The 23,924-nt window shown below is 37.8% G+C and overlaps 1 protein-coding gene across 1 annotated transcript in view; it reads right to left on the bottom strand.

Annotated features, from left to right (window-relative positions):
• Positions 1-23,924, bottom strand: part of ITGA9 (integrin subunit alpha 9) — a 215,252-nt gene that overhangs the window by 78,298 nt on the left and 113,030 nt on the right. The window contains exons 17-18 of the mRNA XM_014877065.2: positions 16,846-16,922; positions 2,318-2,468 (exon numbers count right to left, since the gene is read on the bottom strand). Coding sequence (XP_014732551.2) covers positions 2,318-2,468; positions 16,846-16,922 — 228 coding nt within the window. The remainder of the gene's footprint in view (positions 1-2,317; positions 2,469-16,845; positions 16,923-23,924) is intronic.

Genomic DNA, 23,924 nt, shown 5'->3' with positions numbered 1-23,924 from the left:
CATTGCTTTTCAAACACAAGATGTGACATTTTGTTTCAGGAACTCTGTTGAAAAAAAGCAGCATTAAACTTTTGCATTGTCGGGTCTCATTGTAACCAATCCACAGAACAAAACAAATCTGCACTGGATTCACTACAAATGTCCCCAGTGGAGTAATAGGAAAAACACTCAGGGAACTCACAGCATCGTGAATGGACTCCAAAGGCTGCTATATAATCATCATTCTTAGAGTCACCTTGCAGAGAAACAATACAGCAGCCACATGAAAGATCTCACTCAATTTCACTTTACCATTATTTATTAAAAGGCAGGTGATACTTAATACTTCCCACCATGCAAAGCTCTTTTCATTACTAAATTGCTCCACTATGGAAAAACTTAGGTGCTGTTTGTTTTGGTTTTTTTCATTCTGGCTTTCTGTTATGGGTTTTTGCTTGGACAATATTCAACAAGGATCAAAATCTGCATAGATGTCAAAGGATGGGAGTAGGTTATGAGACATGGAAACTGTGATATTTTACCAAAAAAAACCCCACATTGTCAAAGACCTTAGGGAAAATATAACAGTGTAATTGAGGCTATGAGGTCATTATCCAGTTTCCCACCTCAAAAAAATGAGGCCAATTATACATTAGTTTGACCAAAAGAAAAAGATGAATGAGAGAAAGTAAAATAGCCTAACATAATCCTGCAACTTGGTTTTTCAAAACTGTTACTGAAATAATGAAATAAATATCAGAAAAAAAAATTCAAACCCTATGAAATTAATCATAGGAAACATTAGAACAGCAGGAATAATTGCAGACTGTACTTTGATGCTGAGGAAGATGTGTGCAGTACTTTTTTTAATGAAATACTAGCTTTCCTTAGAAGAAAATACACTGAGTAGTGAGATAATACTAGAATGCCAGCTGCTTCCAGAAACTGCTCCTTCTATGCAGCACTCAGCACAGACGTTTTCAAGTCCTCTATAGATCCAAGCTCAAGGTAAAATATCATGGGAAACAACACATCAGCTTCTTTCCTCACAGTGTTGGCCAAGGAAAACGATGAAGGAATTGGTGTTCCAGTTACTTGGTATGTGTAAAATATTCAAAAAAGAAAAAGATGACAACAATCACCGACTTCAACGAGAACTGGGCCAGACCCTGAAAGTCTTCCCATAAAACTTTCACTATGGAGAAGTTGTATATTGGCATAGGCATTTCCAGTTTATCCCCTGTCTTTTCCCTCCAAATAAATTGGACACTTGCAGCACATAATGTCTGAAAATTAAGTTTATAATAAAAATACAACTCACTGGGGCTTGCAACTGTGCAGTCAAAACTGAACACTAAGACAATTAACATGCATAAGAAATTGTGTTTTTTTATTATGCAGTGGGTTATTTGAAGAGGGTTATAATAATTTAAACCTATCATAAAACATGACAATAATGGCAAAATCTCATTGGTTCAGTGGACCAGTTTAATCCTGAACTTCGCAATAGTTGTATTAGTGTTTTATATTGCTCTTATGGCTTGCAAAGCAAAGCTCTAGAAGACAGACAAAAACTGTGAAAAGCAAGAACAAACAGAGAATGTTATCACAATCATACAGCTCCCATTTTGCACAACTATTGTCACATCACTCACATTCAAAAACCTTTCATGGCCATCAGTTTGCAAAAAGCTTTATTCACTGTTTGCATTACAACACCTTTATTTCTAAATGAACTCGTGCTAATGAAAACATCCAAGCATTTCTATCTACATGAAAAGAGACTAAACTCAAAACATTCACCTGACTCCATATGGATGAAATTCAAAGCACTCTTGACCTCTTGGATCTAGTGATGTGCCCTGGCCACAACCCAAAGCTGCACCAGGATATGAGCAAAGAAACAAGCCTTGTGTCTTGGTTTTGACAAGGAGAAAGTCTAGAAGCCCAGGTGAAGAGATAACCAGGACTGCTGGGTGCAGTGTGGCACCATTTAAACAAATGTTATGCTTTGTATTTCAGTGCCATTTGGTACCTTATCAGTTTCCAACCAGTCTCCCTCTACCTCTGTATGTCTCAGTCTTCCTTTCTCATTAGTGCACCACAAATAACAGGCACGTGTCTTCTACAGAAATACAGAAGGTGTAATCTATACACACCAAATCCACAAAAGAAAAAAAATCTCATTAAAGAGCCTGAAAGAAATTAAAGTCCAGCATAACCAAACACAACTTCCAAATGTCTCAGCAGTGTGGACCACCCCTAGTCCAGCCTTAATTTGTAAATAAATTGACTTAAAGTTAAGAGACTTGCTCACAGTGAGATTAGCCTTTCTTACCTTTTGCCACATTTTGATGAAGAAGAGCTCTCCAGAAAAATTGAAGAAAACATTGGTGTCGTAGGCATCATCACCAATGTTGGAGATGAAAATGTTAAGTGAGATGTTCCTCACTGCTCCCAGGGCCAGGTAGGCAGTTCTGTCATCAACACTGTAGGCAGAAACAGTTACATTGGTTTAACTCTGGTCAACTTTCACACTGATTCTGCTTTCTGCCTGCTACAGAAGTGTCACAACTCAACTATTTCAAAGCTCAGCAGTGAGAAATTCAGGAATGTGGTGCACTGCATAGTGCAGAGGGCCATACTAGGAATGAACCCTCACTCAGGGTTCTGACACTGTATTTTGGGACTGTAGGAAAACCCCATGACTCCCACAAGAAACTATTTCACACGCCTTACTTTTTGTGATAATAAATTAGTTGAAAACTGTAAAGTAATGGTAGGGGGGAAATGCAACAACATCAAGATATTAAGCCTGCATTCAAATACACGAGATATTTCAGTTTATCCCTCAATAATTCAGACTTATTCTAGCAACCCTCTGAAAAATCTTCTTGGAGTTATGCTATGGATAGAAAAAATCTAAACCAGGCTGAAATAAAATCCAGAAACCGGTGTAAATGAAAAAAATTACAACAAATTACCACTGAATGTGACTAATCTTTCTTTAAATGTTTATGCTGGACTTAACATGGTGGATCACCTTCTATAAGTGGAATATAAAGAGTAACAGCTATATATCACGAATCAACACACTGTTACAATAGGGAATCACAGATTATGTACAAACACAGACATGCACACATAGAGGTAAATATAGATATTCGTGCACATACATTTATTATTTGGTATTTAATCCTTCTAGGCTGTTCAGAAAATGAGCTAACAGGTAGGAATAAAGGCTAAAGATAAATCACAAGAATATACACTATCAATGCACAGATCTGCAGGTCTTAGAAGTAACAGTAAAAGATAATATGAAGTACACCAGGTATTCATTTTAAAAATGGCAAAAATAGACAAATATTAAATTTGGTAGTTATCATAACTGGACTCTAAGATCACCCATGCATCCTGAAGAAACAGAGGCAGTGCCACAGAGAAAACACTGAGTAGCTAGTCAGAAAAGAACAAAGAACTCCAGCCACACAGCAGGGAGATGCTCACAATTATTTCTTCTAGAGTACAGCCAGCCCAAAAGGAAGAAGGAACCACTTTCCATTCACCCAATTTCTTGAAAGGAACAGCTGTTCCAGTGGCATACACATTGGCACACACCACACTTCTGCTTATCAGCAACTCTGCAGATGCAGGCCAAGAACTGCATTTAAAGGCAGCCTGACCCTCCAGTGCTACCAGTCCTCCTCTGACAGCCTTCTTCATGTTACTGCAGCCACGGTATTTGCATAAAAGTGGAGTTTCTGGAAATGCAGTGTTTATACACTGTTCAACATCTTCTGCCAATCACAGCTGTACCAGACATCCAAAGGCAGAGCTTGCCAGGCTCCATCTGCCTGTGCTTATCAAGAAGTTCCTAAATGTAGGTTTCTGATGATAGATACAAATCAGACAGGTGCTCTAGTGAATCAGAAGTTTGGAAGATGGTCCAGACTCAGGCTTTAAAGCTGATGGATATGGGCTGTGAGTATAACTTCACTGTGTAATGTGAACAATATTTGTAGCGTATTTGTTTCCTCTATTTACGTCATTTATGATGATCTTCATTTATTAAGTCCAAAATTATGGCTTACAGTTCAATGACAACTTATTATGAGGAAGATATAAGTATACAAGAAATGTGTCTGCTTTCTCACACTTAAAATCAACTGCAGACACTAACCAATCATATTGATAAATGGACATTTTGCTTTCAAAATATTAGTTTATTTTCATAATCAATTATCAGTGCAAATAAAGATTTGCAGAAGTGTGTGTAGTATAATATAGAATTGACTGCAAAACTAATTTGAGTTGTTGCTTCTTATGTACCAAATTAATTCTCATCTATATAGGAATACTTGAAAGCATTTAACCTTTTGGCACCAATTTCAACACTTACTGTTGACAAACAGAAAAATTATGAAGATGCTAAACAATCTGCTGGGATTTTCTAATAAACAAAATGTATACTTGGAAGCAAAAAAGAAACCCCAACCATTTAATACTGTGAATTATTTTTTACGAACTTTATAATCTCACTTCTTGCAATTGCATCAAAATTTAATCAGTATCTGTTATACTCATTAGCAGAATCTGGCAGTATTGCTCCAGTAAGCAAAGAAACATTACAAGCTTTTTATTTAAGTAGAGTTGATATTAAATGCAATGAATGCTACAGAATGTTCTCTGAATTGGTAGTAGCAAAACTTTGAGATTTAACATAAAGTGAAGACAATTGAGAATATTTTCCTTTCTAACGAATACCTAAAAATTCTCATAATAAAATCATACTCAAAACTAAACCCCACCAAAAAAAATTCAAAAATTAACACCAGTGGTTTGTGTCACTCCTTTCTAAAGCTACCACTCTGTGGTTCAACACATATCACATCAAAACGACCTTTTTCTCAACAGAGAAAGAAAATCCACTTTTAAAAGCACATTGTAGATACTCCTATAAAAAATTCACACACTAATAAACTTCAAACTGATTTTAGGCTGGCAAGTGAGTTCAGCTCTCCTCCTGAAAGGCTGTAAGTCCCATTTTAAAAGAGCAGGTTTCTGAGTCATTGAATTTGTGTACGTCTGGAATTAATCAGGTTCCCTTGCAGTGAGAGGAGGATTAGGAATCTCCCCATTTAGAAGGGAGTTACCAAGCCTGTTGGCTGCTTGAGAGAGTAATGTCACGAGTACAGAAGCCTGCTGTGTTGCTCTGTTGCCAGCCGGGTGCCATCCTCCTCCAGCACCTGCCACACGTTAACCACCCTAGCTGCCAAGTCAAAATATGCCAGCTAAAGAATTTGTTGTCACCCTTCAGAAAAAAGGAAAACCAGAGCCATCCCTTGGTCTCAACAAGGTTTGTCAAACAATTTAAGAAACATCATCAAGCAATAACTTTTTGTTTATATTTTCATAGATGAGAACTACACAGCTGCCAACATTCTCGACATGATCCTTATAACCTTGCTCACTTAAAGAAAGGCTAAAACAAACAAACAAAACCACAAACAAATGAAAAACAAAAACAAAACGAACAAATAAAAACCCCAACGAAACAAAACCAGAAAAAACAACTAATCGAACAAAAAAACTCCAAAAGGAAAAAGAAAAGTAAAGAAAGAAAAGAAGTGGGAAAATATCAAGAAATAATCAGTTAATTGGACAGAATACTATAATCTTGTTACATTCCAAAAAATGAACTGAGTAAAAGTTCTGGGTAGTCTGTAGATGTATGGTTTTTTTGTATATAGGCAAACACATTTGTACACACATACATACAGATGCCTGAAGGATGTCAAGTTATCAATGTTTGCATGGAAAGAAAAAAAGTTTTAAATTCAGAAGTACTAAGTACTTCCAGCTTTCATTCACATGACCCAAATCTGCAAGCAACAAGCAATTCTAAAAATCAGGCTCCAAATTTCTGCCATAGTTTTAAATTCACTGACAATGGCAGTACACATCAAACGTAGAGATATTTAATTTACCTTTTAAGTGATTAAGAAAAGGAAAGCAAATTCCAAGATAAAGCAAATATCTTTTTTGCATACTTTAATGCTCTAATTGTTAATGTCCACACCACATCATTGCATTATTGTCAGTGAGGGAAGACCATCTGAGGAAGACAAACTGAAAAGATCTGCAATCTTCATTTCTCCACCCCTCAAGATGCTGCTTTTTATTAACATGGATCAGTGGGCACATAATCTGCATTCCAAATGATGTGCAGGGACATTTTCTCTATTTTGTATTTTGTTTCTCTATTTCACCAGGGTGAATTTTTTTAAAAAGTGAGAAGGCATTCAGCACTTACTCTCAGTCTGTGCAGATCATACATAGGGCAAGGAATGTGACAGGTCACACTTACCCTATTATCTGGGTCACTGACTTTTCCTTTTGTATTAGGAACGTTTCTTTTCTTACAGCAAATTAGCATAACTACATGGATAAATCACCATTACTGCTCAATAGACAGTGGAAGTTACAACTATGGTCAATTAGACTGCAAATGGATAAAAATGTTTCAAACAACTGAAGTTCAATCTGTCCTCTAACTCCATTAGATGAAATTAAACAACTCCACCTTTTCCTTTTAAATCAATAAAAGGTGTCAATCAACAAACAGTGGTGCTGTGACAGATCCAAACAGATTTCTACCTTCACCAACCAGCACTGCAGTTGGTCTTTGTAGTTACTAGAATAATTAAATATTAATTTTGTCTCTGCAGTCTCTTTACATCAATCCTGAATACCTTTCTTCTGTTGGCTTAATTGCAGGCTTCAGGGTTAGCTGAACTTCAAGAGGAGATTTTGCAAATACTTAAACCTCAAAGGCCACTGAAAAACTGAAACCCTCAGTTGATCTGAGACTTCATTTGATATCTCAGTGCAAAACTGAGATAACAGCCCCAGAAACAAATATAAACCAAATAAAAATTTTAAACAACCTGCCAGGGAGTAAAGTTATTGGATTTTACACTGCTTGGTTACACACATAGGGCCTTGACTGTCAAGACCACTTCTCTAGCACTAGAAATGTTAAACCATAATATTTGAGATGATGATTGTCTTCTCATCCCATGTGCATTCATTGCAATTCTCTCTGGAAAGTTCACAGCCAATTTAGACTAAGGAATGGGCCAAACATTCAAGATACCGTGGCTTATTCTGCACTGACTGAACTTCTGCCTTTCCTTTCTCAAGCTGAAGTCTATGCCAGCAAAGGCACAAAGGGACCTCACACAGCTGATGACCAGAGCCTATCTGAGGTACATTAACCAGCTGTGGCAAACTAGCACTGAGGCCATCAGATCATTTCCTTCATGACCTTTCTCTGTATTTCTCAATCTAGTTCTCAAGCAGAGAGTTTGCAGTGTGCCCTGAGTAGTACATAACATGAGGTGATAGAAAAAATATAATTGAGAATTCAAGGAGTGATCAGCCAAGATTCTGTGTCAGAAGAGCACAGGTTAAGAGTAGTACCACAACAATACTGCTCTCGATGGAGACTGAATAGCAATGTTCCCTCTTAGGAAGGAACTAAATGTCCCACATGAAAAAAAGTGCTTGCTGTGCTGAGCCTGGGGCTATGGCCATAGAACTGCTTTTTGGCACAGGGCTGCTGTCTCTAGTGCTTCAGTTCCCATATATATTGCAATTCAGGAACATGGCACACAGCCTTACCTTTTCCATCTTTCCTACACTTTAATGTTAAAAATTAATGCATTTGAGTAGTAAACAAGATATGGAGAGGGCAGGGGAATTGGATGGAGGTGGGGGAAGACACATATCATACATACATCACTCTTTATTATAGTATAGAAAAAAACCAGTAATTCCTAATTATGGCTAGTTAACATACATTCAATGCTTCTCTGGAAATTGTCCTCTTTTCCCCAAGTGTAGTTTCTACCTCTGAAGTACAGAACAGATATAAATCCCAGCCATGTGTGCCTTCAAACTTTGAAATAAAATGGACAGAACAAGGAGTAACATCTGCATAAAAACACCCCTTTTCACCCTACAGAAATCTGATGGCCTTTTATTATTATCAGTAATTTCAACTACACCCAGACATTCACAACTCTTTATAAACAGAATTGAAAAATCAATAGGGAAAGAGCTGCCTCTGTTTTCACACAATGTTTACTCCAGGGAGAAGCTTTTGACTTGAATCAAGTTGCACTGGTTTATGAAACTCTGACAGGAAAGCAGGATGAGGTACAATACCTAGAGAAGCTCTAATCTAATCTAATCTAATCTAATCTAATCTAATCTAATCTAATCTAATCTAACAAACTACCATCTTTATAAACTACCCTTGAAATCAATGTTACTGTGCTTCTGGGACAAATTTATCCCTCCATGTGTGTGAAAGACAGCATCCTAATGTTGCAATGCAAACAAAAACTAGTTATTAGTGGCAGAAAAGAAATGCAACAGATATACGGTGTCAGGCATGTAGGTAAAGCTGCAGACATCAGCCTGACATGAAAAAAAACAACTCTATATTTTCCCTACTTGTTAAAATATTTGAAGAGCTCTGTTAAACTACATGATTCTTGACCATAGATCTGAAATTTGAAACTGAATCAATAGCACTTAATACCATACTGTTTCTAGAAATTAGATAATTTAAATTTAAATTAAATTTAATTAATGAAGTCATCATGCAAACCTATGTGTTTACCATAACAATTATGCCTTTAGAAATAGATATCCTGCTACTAGATAGCTTCAATTGCTTGTCCTACTTCTGGGATTTGGGATGCAATATGCAATTTAGAAACCATATTCAGCAAAGCACTGATGAGAGAAGATCAGTGCCCTACCCATCAATCACTTTCAGAGGTCAATAAAAGGCAGTTAAACAGAGAGAAAACATTAGAAACATTACATCTTTGTTACTTAAGGCAATTGTTTTGCAGTAGCAGGTGTTATACTCTAAGAGTAAGCTATGTCTAAATGTCAAACATGATAAGTAACATATCCCCATATCACCACATTTCCTCTGCAGCTCACACAAAACCAGCAAGAGGATTTACCTGGTGACTGATGAAGAACCTCAGGCTTACCAGATTTTGCAATTTCAAGACATAAATAATTTCAAGACCACAAAAGACAATGTATACCTGTATGTATATGTACATACATGTGCACATCTGTACCAGTTAAGCTATATACTACAAATGCAAAACAGAAGTGCATCTGCTTCTCATTGTGGTCTGTACATCATCAAGAATTTCCACCTCTTGAGGCAGCTGATATATGGCAGCGCTTCCTGAAGTTAAGCTTTTGTTTTGTTAGCTTTATGCTTTGGTTGCTACAGCAACAGTGACTTTAATTATCTTAGGCCCATAAAATACTGATGTTGGGATGTTCACAAGGAGGGCCAGGTTACACAGTAGCCCAGCAATGAATTCAAATTATATGAAAGAACATCTCTTTAGGGTCTAGTTGAAAATAACAACAAAATCCTAATCCAGTAGATACAGTTAAACAATTATTTCAAAACAAAACCAGTGTTGAAGAAGGGACAAGACTGGCTTGTACAATATTCTTGACTGATCATCAGTGACCTGTTACTAGAAAATAGAGACTGGGAATCTGTATTCTTGTACTAGATATGTGGACTACTCAGGTTTGTTAACTCATCACTTGATAGTTCTATTACCATCCATATGGGTTCCATCACTCTATTTTCAAAAGGAAGAGGACTGTCCACTGTTATCAAGCTGGGTTTATTTATTTTGGGAGAGATTTATGAAGCTCTGAGCACAGCGAACCAGATGGGAACTGAGAAACCATTTCTTCATCTCCATTCATCCTTGACAACAGAAAACATTCACTTATACTTTGAAATTATGCTCCCACTGCAATTTGCACTACATCCTGATTAATTATGAGCTCTGCCCTTTCAGGAAACTGCAAATCCAGCCCCGGATGAGTTACAACAGAGTTTTCCATATGCCTCACAAACTCAGCATTCAATCCACTAACAACTGTCTGCAGGTAAAAGATAAATAAATTAGAAATCAGAATTCTGCTTCATAGCTTCACTAAAAAAAGCTAAATTCCAAACAGAATTACAAATATACATTAAATGTTAGTAAGTAGTTTTTCATTGCACCCTTTGCAGTGCAGCAAATCACTTTTAAATAACATTAAACTATGCTATAATTTATGAAAGCTCTTAAATTACAGCACAAGACTTGGTATGACTTTTTGAGAAAAAAGGAAGCAATCTACTTGTATCCATTTTCCCAATGTTTCATCATTTTTTTTCTCCTTAGAACATTTTTATTAGTTTAAAAGATCTTGAGCTAGGGTATTACCTAATAACCAGTGGGCAGCACATGACTGCAGTCATGGCTTTGTATTTGTGCTCTGAGAGTTGGGACTATCCATACTGGCTTACACAGCTTTATACACATAGGGCCTTGACTGTCAAGACCACTTCTCTAGCACTAGAAATGCTGAACCATAATATTTACTAATTTCAATTTGGTTGTTTTTTTTGTAAGGCAGATATTACTTTCATCTGAGGAGCTCTGTTATTTAGGGTAGATTGTCTAGGGTAAGCAGAATGTCAGAAATATTGTTTAAAAAAGTGTTTATTCAATGAAAGATAAAATACGTGAAAACAAATTCTTCATCTGCTATGAATGAAGAGGAAGGGAAAACAGATATTACCAGAGCAAATAATTAAGCTCCACAAAAAAAGGATATTGTGTTTCCTCATCACGACTCTTTTGTTAAGATGCACTTTAGGGGCATAAAACCTCAATGGGGACACTATGAAACATGGGGCTACTCTGGAGACAAATTTCCATTGTATGATCAAAGGAAGCTAAGTGCTGAGGTGTGACCCTGGTCAAATTTATCAAAGGGCTTTGCTTCCCACATTAAACCACAGGCTTGCAACTTTTCTTTGTGGCTTTGCAAAAGTCAGAAAAATGATCAGTGAAAATATTTACTAACTTTTTTAGTAAACATTACTATATTAATGAGATATATTCAAAAAGCTTTGAACTTTCTGCCCAACATTTTGTGTTATAGCTCCTTCCTTCAGAACACACCGATTTTCTGCACTGTTACAACACTAATTCATGTTCTATGCAGTTACACTTTGTGCTGGTGAAAAGCAAATTGGACAAGGCTGTCATAACATATTTTTATTTTTGGATTCTTTCAGATCAGGTTCTGTAATAATTTGACAAGTCAATGTGAAACTTCTGAAGTTCATTTTTCAAATCAGGTTCCTAGTATCTGATAATGTGACTACTGAACCAGACGGCATCCTTCTGCTGATCTTAATAGGTCCATGAGCATATTCATCCTTGCATATATACACAGCACTGGCAAACAGTTAGTTTTGCAGTTGCATAGAGAGTTCCTATGCAAAATTATTCATTCCTCAATACTACAAATAATATGCTTATAAACTTCAGAGTTGTAAGCTCAAAGTCTGGAAGTGATGCACACACTCCTCTGTTTTCAGAAAGGCTTAAGTACTTCAATATTACATCCTAAAACATCATATCAAGTTATTTACCTGCTTATCATATACAGAGCCATGCATAAGACAAAAGAGGTCACAGAAACAAAAGAAGTGTTGGCATAAAAACCGTTAATCCTTTAATAAGTCAGAGAAGGAATTTATATGGAAAAAAGGCAAAATCAATCTTCTGAGAAACTGACCAGATAATACTGGAAAATACTTTTTCTTCATAAATTACTATTTCATTAAAATGGAAACATTTTAAACTCGAGGAAAGATTTGACAGACTGGAATTTTGTCCCTTCTCTGGCTAATTTCAGAGTAACGAATGGAAGGAGAAATAGTCCAACCCACAAACTTGACCTTTCAATTGGAAAAGGACATTTTACAAAAATTCCATTTCATAAGAGAACTTTTGAAAGTCTTCACTTCAACTCAATTAAACTCATAATTTGGAAAAAGTTGAAAATTTCTGCAAAATGCACCTGTCACTCCTTTGGCTTCCTATGACTTTTGCTTCCAATTTCACATTTCCAAAAAAACCCACCAGTTTTAAGCAGTATATACAGGAACCCACCCCAGCCAGTCTGTAGGAGAAGAACATAAATTTAAGCTCAATGAATGATGGCCTTTGAAGATGCTCTAAACCAACACATAAAAGCAAGCTGTTTCTTCCTAATAGCCAAACGTCATTCAGAAGCACTTGGATGGATAAGCAATTCTGTTCTAATGACAGATAAAAAGTAACCTCATGTCAAATAAGGTCTGAATGAAAGACAGACATCCTCTTGGAACCTCTTCTTAGGAATAGTAATATTTATTACAGCATTTTCTATCCAAGGGGGCTCATAGTCATATGCTTACATATCATACACACAGCCTGTGCTGGAACACAGCAGCTACATGACATTCACAACATCATCTCTCTTTCTTCTTGTACTGTTTGTTTTTGGTAAAGCTGCTCTGTTCATTGCAACACACGGGTTGTCAGGGTATTTACATAGCCATACAGCATTTCCTTCTCAGCTGTACCTTGCATGGAAGCAACCATCCCTTCTGCCCTGGTCTTTTTAGCTATCTTGTTTATTATAGCTGGAAGAAAGTCTGTTCTTTCAAACACCCTCATTGTTCCTCAAATGTCTTCACACTTTTCACCTGGCTCCTGTTACATCCTAAAAAGGCTTGATAACTACCACTGCCTTTGCAGAACCAGTCTGCACGGATAACAGATGGATAGGCATCAGGTCAGGAGCTGAAACTGCATTGGAATGTCAAACAAGACCTCCCTCAGCAATTTCAGGTTCTTATTAAAAGACCAGAGAGCCTTTCTCCCACATGAAGCACCAAATGAATGGATATGAGATTTTAAAGGCTAGGGAGATAAAAACTTCTGCAAAATACCTACTTCAGAGTATACCTCAGGACATATTGAGGAAACAGATGCAGCTGAGCTTCTAAATAAGTATCTATGGGAGGGTCAATAAATAAATAATAATAAACAATAAAAATGTGCTAGGTGCTGCAGAAATATGATAGAAAAGATATTTACTGTGCCGAGAGAACAGTGGTGCATTAAAGTAAAATGATAAGTAATAAATATATTTTTAACACTAAAAAGTATCTGCCAATAATAATTAATATAACATTTTGGTTTTCAGTAGTGAATTGCTGGAGAAGAAACCTGGACCAAGTTATGGTCAAAAAAATAAAGTTTATTGCAAAATATTCTATTCCTATTTCTCTTACAGTTTCAGGTTGTGTCACTAAAGTTACCCATACAGAATACATACATATATTCTTTACACTAAGACACTTCTAAGTCACTTCATTTATAAATCACCAACACCACTATCCTCCGGGTATAACTGCATGGATAAGGTCAGATTTTGCCATCTCCAAGGACAGCTGCAAGACTCAACACGGGATAGCTTTTGCAGGGGAGGTAATGAGTCATGTTTCTGTGCCATGCTGCCAAAACTTCATGTATTTCTTCTTTAAGAAAAACGGATTTGAGAACAGTCATGACTGGAAAGATGAAATGCCTCTCTTCTGCTCCTTCAGTTTCTCCTAATGCTGCCTTCATCAAGTCCCCAGCACACCCCACAGCTACATTTTCCTCTTTCTTAATTGCCATCTGTAGTTTTAGACTAGCAACACTCATACTCCTATGAAAAAGTCCAGGCTAACCACTAGAAAGAACACTTGTAGCAATACTAGCACACACCACTGTCGCTGTTTCTACGTGCTAGCTCATAATGTCTGCCACAGAGAGTTCAATCCTCAGTTTGCTTTGCCAGGTCCAGTCCTCCCCTCTTGTGAAGCTGCACGTTCTTGCTGGCAGAGGTGGCATTCAGTGAGAGGCATGGAGTCCCACCAGCAAGTTTCCAGCCACAGTGCTGGAGCATGTCCACAACCATCCCTACTCAGATGTTTCTGTGCTGAAGAAAGGCTGATTTTTGTTGAAGCAATTTTGCTTAGGGTACAGAGAGGATTTACCTCAAGTCAGAACACCAAAGAAAAGCTGGTTGGAAGGGATTTCTAAAGGTCAGAAAATCCATTCTGTTCCTCCTGAACACAGCAGCATCATCATCAACAAATGAGGTCAGCAGGGACCTAGACCTCCAAATTAGTCCTAAAACCCAGGGTGGCAGAGCACACCATCTCAGCACATCTCATTCCTGAGCAGCATGAACTGCCTACACAAGGTTTTTCCAAATCTCTGGTCTGAACCAGAGCCAAGGCCTTTTCTGCTTTTCATACTGCCACACTGGCAAGGAAGCTGGGGGTGGCATGGGAAGTTGGGAGGAGACACAGCCAGGACAGGTGACCCCAACTGATGATTCCATATAACATTATGCTCTGTATATAAATTATGGGGAAGAAGGAGGAAGGGGAGATATTTGGAGTGACAGCATTGGTCTTCCCAACTCAACATTATATGTGATGGTTGCACATCTGCCTGCCCATGGGAAGTGGTGATTTAATTCCTTAGTTTTCTTTGTTGGTGTGCAAAGATTTTGCTTCCTGTAAGAAACTGTCTTGATCTCAATGCACAAGTTTTCTAGCTTTTACCCTTCCGATTTTCTCCCCTAATCCTTTTGGTGGGAGACTGAGTGAGTGGCTGTGTAGTGCTTGGTTACTGGTTGGGGTTTCATCTCTTCAAAGCTGGATGCCATTTTTAATTGGGTAATTCTAATGATTCAAATGCATCATGGGTGAACTCTGTATCACAATAGCTTGTGCAGTTCCCGAATGCAAACAATTCTCTTGATGACAATGTAATTTGAGATAACTTCCCATGCACATATATGCTGTAACCAGCACACATTTGAAAGCACATGTAGTGATGAACAAAACTATACCTTGCCATATATAGCAAGGTACAGTTCCAACTCTGAACAGCTTTTGGATCTGACATGCTACAAATTTAAGAAAAGCGTGTAAGGACAGCCAGTTCATGTAGCACAGAGCCCTGTGTCCAACTGTATCTAAAGCAAGAGGACAATGGAAGAACAAGGCAAGTACAGAGTGGCATTTTGCTGATATATTTCTGCAGCTTTCAGAATTTATATTAGCCATTTCACTACTATATACAGTCTCAGCATTTACGGTATTCCAAACAGTAAAATCCACAGATTAATCATATACTTCATGAAAGCATACCTTCTTGCTTGTTTTTTTCATTGCTCTGAATAGTTTAATAGGATTAGCAAATTTTATCATCTTGCTATTCAATTTTAGCAGATTATTTCTCATATAATTTGTGAATATGCTGAATACCACTATCACAGCTTTCTCCACCACCAAAACCAACTCTTTACACCTTTTCTCTGTTGACCATCTTTTAATTAGGTAGTAGTACAGAGCTCTTTAGCTAAAGAAAACCCATACAGTGAAGAGATTTGACAACATCCTGTTTATTTCAAAAAGGACTTCAGATTGTCACTGGGTAAAGAAAATTTGAGAGCATTTGTTGAATATTTTGGTTTACAAATGTAGAAACTGTATTTGAATATCCTAAGCTCTTGTGACAGGTGTGACCTTTAAATTGCCAAGATAACATAAATAACAGCTGTAAAAACAAACAGCCTAATGGTCCAATCCCAACTGCAGCTCTTACTGCAATGATTAGTATACACTGACTGACAAGCTTTAGGATGTGTCCCTTGCTATTTATTCACCAAGTGTGGGACAAAATCCTTCCCTAGCTTCTCCAATCCACACAGACACCTATCTGGCTCTCAACAGATTTTGCTCACCACAAAGATTGAGTCAAATATCCAGACTAACTTCAGCCAAATCTTGGACTCTGTAGTCTAAAACCTAACCCTGCTCCCAGCCAATCCCTCAAAAAATTCATGTGGATTTCAGTCGTGTCTGGAGAAGTCTGTCTGTAACTTCTCAGACTTGACTCTGGTTCAGTTTTGTCTCTAAGTACTGTTACAGCATGCTGTAGATTTATATAAAACATGTCTGTGACTATTCTATTTTTGTTGTTTCGTTTGTGCTGGGTTTTTTTTGCCTTTCACTCTTTCCTGATCTGAAAGTAAAGCACTTCACAGATTCTCCATCAAAGAGCAAAATCTCTGGCACACAATTAAGTAACTCATATATCAACATTTCCATCTCTAAAAATACTGAGAAAAAAATAAAAAGGAAACAGAAGTCATGTGAAGTTCACCTTTAGCCTGATTTCTAAAATTGAATACACATCCAGGCAAAACAGTAGACAATTGTTTTGTCACAAGTCACCAGTCACAAGAGACAGAACATAAACTTCACCTCTGGTCTGTTTGATGAGTTTTATTATCCCAGAAGAAAGTGAAATCAGACATTCATCTCCAAGTTGCAACAAGAAGAATTTGAAAGGAGGAGTATTTAGAAGAGTTTGCAAAACTACAAGTTGAGAAACAGAAAACAGTAATTTGAAGAAAATTTGCCATGTTCAGAGGGATTTTTTAACCTTATATGTGACAGAACAAACTACTTTTCTGCAGGCAGTTTTACTCCTACCATGTCATGGATGGTATTTTGAAAAATTATGTGTTCCACACTGGTACTTGATTTGAGCATGCATCTTTACTTTCTTTGCCCCTCTCTGCTATTCTATTTTTTTCTCTATTTTTTTCCATTGTGACTGTTAAGATGAAGGTGTCTTGTGCTTTACGTGACCAGAGGCCACCACCACAAGAGTTCAGATTCTGTGAACATCTCAAGACCTTTTGCACTAAAGGTGACATCACTGTCACCTTCTTTCTCGTCTGGATCTAAAACATCTGTGTTTGTATTCTGACTTTTCAATGCCATTCCACATAAAATAAATGGCATACTAGTGTGCAAGAAAAAATAAAAGTTCACCTACTCACCCAGATAGCAATAATTTACCCTGAAGTTTCAAATCAGCAGCACAGTCATCAGATTGACAGTTCCTCTCAAAAACAGTCTGTGAAAAATAGAGGAAAGAACTGTTAAAACATTAAAAAAATTCAAAGAAGGAACATGCTTGGACGAAATAAAAACCAGGTCAAAATCTGTGATACAGGGATATATGGTGTGAATGTTAAGGAAATTCAAGATGAGGCAAATCTTATCTCTTATCTCTGGTTTTATTATCTTCTAACTGAACAAGAAGTTTCAACAAAACCAGACTCTCTCTCAGAGGTTTTCATCAATCCATTCTCCCTTCTCATCTGACAAGAGTAACTGCTCATACAATATTTCTGGCATTCTCCTTTCTCTTCCCAGCCATCTTCACGAAAATGAATCAGAATATGAAATATTTATTAAACTATTTTCAGACCTAAGGATTGCAAGTAAAGAAATCATACAGCAAACTTTTTCCCTAGATTTTATATATGGCAGGAAACATTTCTGCCTTCGTGCAAGCAGTAGAAAATTACAAAGACTGTTATGCATCACTGATACTTCTCAGATAATGGAAACATTTTCAATCTTTTTAACTCTGGTAATACTGAGGAAATGTAACAGATTGATAAAGCTAAGGAACTATGAAGGGACAACATATGGGCATACTAATTAAGTGGCAGTAGTTTGCCATGGCTAAATGAGACAGCCACCAGAAAGTGAAAGAAGAGAACAGAAACATGCTCTTGGCATTGAAGAAACCTAGATGCCATTAAGATCATGGATACTTTCCCCTGCTGTTTAGACCACAGACCAATACCTTTCTAAGCAGAAGGCCAGACTTTTCAGGTTGGAGGACTCATTCTTCCAGAGGTATAATGCTCTTCAGTCTACCAAATAATCAAATACCCAAGATGAATGTTGCCAACACTGTTCAGAAAGGAAACCTGAGAATCCACTGATCTCTTCCTTTAATATGAATGTTCCTTTCTACAGGCTTCATGACTTTTATTACCAAAGTAAATATATTTCAATCTTAAACGCAGGGACAGGGAAAATCTGTGCAGGACACATGTAATGGTCAGATGGGGCTGGAGAGACTGAGAAGGCACAAAAATGCAAACCATGCTGAGTTAGTACATGTTTTAAGAGCTCTGCCCAACTCTATCAGGACTGGAAAAACACTTCAATCTTAAGCCCAGAGGGCATAGAGACTTCTAGTCCTTTGCTTTCCAGGAAGGTTCTTGACTAAGCAGGCAGCTCGTTCTCCTTTTCCTATGCTGTCTGAGCTCACCAAATGGAGTGAGTATTTATGAAGTTAATTGTTGTGATGCCAAAATGAATTTTGCCTTTTTGCTTTTATCTTTCCTTAATATATATTCATAGCTCTATTGTTGTATAGTTATATAGTTCCTAGCTAGCTCCATTACTTTTCCCTACATTTTTCCTTCCCTGATAGGCAGATGGACAAAGTACATTCCAGAGGCTCCAATTTGGGGGGTTTAGGGCCCCTATCCTATCTTGGTTCTTCCTGGGAGCCAAGGTTGAACCCAGCTCTTCAAGACACATTTTCATATACAAAGTTTAGTTCCTGTCTAAAGAGGCAGGATTTAGAAAAGGGTTGAACCAAGCGGAACTACCTTACCACTTCTGTCTCTAATTAGGGGTTTTTGTTAGTTATGCTAATTTGTTAAACCTATAAAACTGTTTTAATCCTGTGTGGGGGTGGCCATTTTCTGTATCTGTCCCTGGAGGCGTCCAATGAAGACCAGCCCTTATATTACCTCCTATACTAATATTGTCTTGAAAGTGTATTGTTTTATTTCTTAGTTCTTTTGTTTGATAACAGATAACAAACTCTGCTGTAGGTTCTACTGTGTTGCAAAAGAATAAAGGTGGCCAGCTCATCCAGGCAATTTACTTTGCTCTTTCATTTTTCTTCCCTACTTTTTGCTTTCTCAGAATCTCAGAAATGAAATTTTTGGGGGATTTAGAAACGAGGACTGAACTTACCCTTCCTCCTTAATCAAGACTATCACAACCAAAGGACAAGAACAATCCTGAGACAGGAACCAGCACGAGGCTTCCCTCTCCAACATGGCACATTTCAGTGGTATAGTTTCAAAAGTTTCTCAGAATTAATCCTCAAACCACTGTAATAGTTTCACATAGGAAAGACCACTTGGTAACCCTCAGAGGAAAAAGAATAATAAACTAAAAAAATTCTAGCCTGTCAGTTTCTCTGTGTGAATTGCAGAAATCTTGGCAAAATGAACACAGCAATCAAAGAAATTATCTGTATTTTTCAAAGTATAAAATACTGTAAGTACATTTAAGTAACTATCTAATAATCCTGGAATTTCCTTACTGAATCTATAGTTACCATTACTCAGAAAGAATGAACAAATACTTCATTTTCTAAATCACTGAGCATGTGTGTCTTCCAGCATATCATGTACTACAGAGCAAGCTACTTTGAAATACTTTGGGAATATTTCCTTATGTCATAGATACCCAGGTTTCTACACAACACCTGTTTGGGATAAAGAAGTAAGGGTGGTAAGTTCCAAGATTTGTAACTGTGGAGGAGTGAACTGTTTGCTTCTGCGGAGGATCTTGAATCTGTTCAGGTTTGGGGGGAGCTCTCTCACCTCAAAGCAGCTGGCTGGTCTGGATTGCCAGTCCACCCCTAAGAGCCACGGATGCAGGCACAACTGATTCAGCAACCCAATTCCAGGTTAATGACATCTCTGGTTTATTTTGCTATTTTCCACTATTTCCCTGGTCTACCTAGACTCTACTCCACCTTCCCTTCTTGTATGTCTTCTAGAGTCTCGAGCCTCCAGCTTCTCACAGTCTATTTCCTCCATTTTCTTCTCTGCTAACTTGAGCCTTTCCTTCCTCACCCTTTTGTCACTTCTACCTTTCAGGCTGACAAACTCCTGGCTATTTAAATCCCTCCTAAACAATTATGAAGTAAACACACCTTAAGGCATCATAACATTTGTGAACACTGCTTATATATTGTCACTGTGCCCTTACTTGGTCTACTTGAGCTGCAATTTCTTTGGAGCAGAAACTGTACCTAACTTAACACTGCATGTTGTTAGGGCAGGAGTCCATTCCCTACTACAACATCACCACTAATTTTAATTCTAAGCAATCTTTAAAGTGGTTGTAGCTTTACAATACCAGCTTTGAGGATTTATAGAGCTCTTTAAACATTAAAATTGTTGAAGAAGGTAACCCATAGGTTGTACGTGTTAGCCACAATTGAAAAAAGGAAGTAGGGTGAAACTAACTGTGGAAGCAGCTCATAATTTTTGCCATTACTGTTACCCAAAGTGAAGAGGAGCAATTCTGAACAGTGGTTTTATGAAATTTAATTGTATTCCACTAACATTGTACCAAGTACCTCACAGATTTGAATATATATATCAGAGATGGCCAGGAGGCTTCCTTACATAAAAAATACATACATGAAAAATTGAGGAGTGGGGGACAGAGATCAGGGCAAAAATTGCCCTGAGAAACACAGCTGCATCTCTTATCTCAAGGCTACCACATGTCTGGCATTTCCACGAGAAAAATAGGTGTTTGTGTTCTCAGTAACAGGATAACCTCAATGCTTCTAGGACACATCTTCACTGTATAAACACAAAACTAGTGTAAAGTTCATTCTCAGTGACTCTGTCAGACTTCCTGCTATCACCAGCTGTACAGCAACGCAGAGACAAAACCCAGCATTTCCAGGGCTGACTATTCCTCTCTGCTCTTTCTCCACTGCTGCACAGAACCCAGCAGCTATGGGAAATTGTTCCAGAGGAGTTCTCACAAAGTCACCAAACCTTCTTGTCAAACAGAGTTTCTTCAAATTCTACATGGTAACTTCTCTGAATAAAAATATGCTCCTTGGGAGGTCCAGTAATGTGACAGATATCTCCCTAAGAGGTTAGGAAAGATGGATGGCACCCATGTCCTCCAAAAGGTAAGTCAAAAAGCTTGCATTAAAGTACACTCGTTATAAAAAGTGAATATACACAATCGAACCTACAGTAAAGAGAGATCTAGAGCTGATCAGGAAGGCAATATGTTTACATAGGTAGTCAGATCAGGGCCTCAGAGTAAGTATCCTTGTGTCCATTATGCCTCTTGAAGAGAGGCAATAAGGACTAAATTCCACATTTTGTGGTAGAGGCCAGGGGTAAGTGTAGGAGAAAATAGGAGAGGGATAAATCTCTAGTTCCTGCATCCTAAGCATAAAGCTGCTGGGTATTGGGCATGTAGATATTCTTCTTTTCCTTCTTGCTGGTAGTGGGCTCTACTGAAAGCTGGTAAGATGTAAAACAAGTAAGAAGGAGCTTGGCTTCAGCCTAAAGATCAGACCTCTGTGCTCTGAGGAAGGTGGTCTGTGATTTCAAACCAGGCTTACTAAACTGCTTCACTTTCTTTCAATAGCCATCTAAAATTAAACAAATCTATGTTTCTGGAAGTAGGGAAGAGAACAGGAAACATAAAAAATAAAAAAGCTCCTGTGCCACTCCAGCCCATAGAAAATACTAGAAGTCTTTCCATAAATTTAAGGGGAAAAATGCTATTCACAATATCCAACCTACCAAAATTCAGGAAAGCACATGGAAATTTCAGGTTGTAGCCAAAATGTACTATCAAGAGTTTGAGAGGTTGCCAGCACTATTCTAGCAAGAGTTCTGCCTATGCTTTAACAGAAAGGGAAAGCAACAGCTGAAGGTCAATATTTGAAGAGAAGGGAGAGAAACATAATTCTCAAAAGAGCCCTTGAAAACATGTCATTTTATGGACTGGATAAGAGAACGGTGATTCACTCTAGATCAGACATTTAAGAACTTCCTCACACATTAGTCTACAAAAAGTTCAGATAGTATCCCTTAAAAAGTGGTAGAGCTGGACTTTGGTATCTGAGGACCCATTCCTTTAATTTCATAAACTGTGCCATGGACTTCTGTAGGAATACTTCGGTTATGCAAAACAATTGCAGTTAAGAATACAGTACTTCAATCTCTACACTGATTTCCACTAAATTGTCACCAACTCTATGGTATACGCAGAGATGACTTAGCAATTAGATCATGCTAGTAACACAAAATTCAATAAGGGGGCTTGTCATTCTAATAATTCTTTAGTTTTTAGATATTGATGCTATCTGATTATAAACATGTTATCTGGTGAAGTTGAGTTCTTGGCTCTTATTTAGAAACTGGGATATATGATCCAATTTTCAAATGCTGACCTGTAAGCAACTCTCACTCTAGGAAGTATTTTCTGTTTATAGCTTTACAAACCAATTACATCAATGTGCCTAAATATAGATTCAGGAGCTTGATTTTAGACCTGAATTTATTTGGATTTTAAACCTTCAAGGTGCCTGAAAAATAAAGCTATTACTTACATGTCTACTGACCACGGAAAAAGAAATGTAGATCAATTCTTTCCAAGGCACCCCTTGCTTTACTATGCTACTCATGGAAACAGTCCATTAATATATGCTGCTGAGCCAAACACAAAATGGCTAATTTAAATTCCCACTAGAAGAGCAATTATTACAGTGAAAAACGTCCCAGGATTTCATCAGATGCGCTGACTAAAATGACAATACACGATTTCCACAATACCCCTAACTGGGTGGCAATGTGAACACGTGACAAAGGCAGGAGCACTAGAGGAGTGAAACTTGTGTGCTTGTACTGCACGGTGCAGGGGATGAGGGTTAGCTATCAAGCTCCCTCAGCTCCACACAGGCTTCATCAGAGCACTAGGTTTGAAGGCAGAAGATTGCCACTTGTCAAGCCATCTAAGCCAAATGCAGTCATTTCTCCACTATTTCAGCTGACCAAACCCATTGAGAGCAAAAGAGACACCACTGAAGGGACGGCAGAGGGAGGAATATAAATTGCTTTCAGCAATACCACTTCAAGCAAAGGGAAAACAATTGCAATTAGGCAGGAAGGGTGGCCCATGATCTCTGCAAGAAAAAATGCAAAACATAATTCGGGACCTTGCCCTGCCAAGAGAAGGAGTTTTGTGGCAAACTATTTCATATGGAACATGGCAATTAGACTGATCCCTGCAGTCTCCTAAGGACTTCCAATATGCCTAGGTATAAGTCAATTAATCTTCAGATTACCACATACCCAACTACTGACAGCTGTACTAAGTTACTCAGCTGCACCAGTAAACGGAATTGTCCTTGTCTCCAGGACAGGAGCATCCTAACTCCTGACCAATGCCTAGCAATGCAGTAGTTGGCATAGGTTAAAATCATGCCAAGAGCTATTTCAACAGTTTGCTAGAATAAAGGTGTCATTCCAATGCCAAGAAATGTCATGGGCACAGCTCAGCTTGCAGACAGTGACACAACCTGACTCAAGAAGGAACGCAGGGATCTCTGCTCTGAAGAAGACGCCACTGACAGACCTGGACCACGCTGTGTGTGTGTGGACACTGCATTTCATCCTGTCCAGATATGTCATTTCTTTGCAACATGAGATTGATGTGCATGTTTTAAAATACAGAATGGCATTATTTGTGCAGCAAACCAAAATCACTGGATGTGTTCATAAATAATCTCCATGAAAATCCTTCTATACTCTCTCATGCCTGCAAACCAAGCTAATTTATTTACTTAACCAGGTTTTCAAACACAACTCTTTCAAAAAACAGACCCATGCTTTAAAAAATGAAGTTCATCCAAGAAACATGCAGTCTCATTCACCCAGGAGTGCAACACTGGGCACAAATTTTCACTGCAAGTCAGTGGCAGAGTAGGAACAGAAGGTTGTAGACATTTTCTCTCTCTTCTTTTAACTAACAAACAGTTTTGGCACTCACAAAGTCCTGGAGACAGTGACACAACTAAATCTACTGAGAATATTTTCCTAAAACAAAATGGTATCTCCATCCACATAATAGCTGGTGATTTTATTACAGTATTTAAAACAGGCAGAATACTAGCCTATCACATTTTGAACTCTAAGATATTTTACTGGATACTACTAAGAACAAATCCCCACTGTATTTGGCAGGATAGCTTTCTCCATCTTGG

Source organism: Sturnus vulgaris, chromosome 1 (genome assembly GCF_052056855.1).
Source record: "Sturnus vulgaris isolate bStuVul1 chromosome 1, bStuVul1.hap1, whole genome shotgun sequence".
In the NCBI taxonomy this organism is placed as follows: Eukaryota; Metazoa; Chordata; class Aves; order Passeriformes; family Sturnidae; genus Sturnus; species Sturnus vulgaris.
Note: the sequence above shows the minus strand (reverse complement) of the source record. Positions and strands in the feature narration are given on the sequence as shown.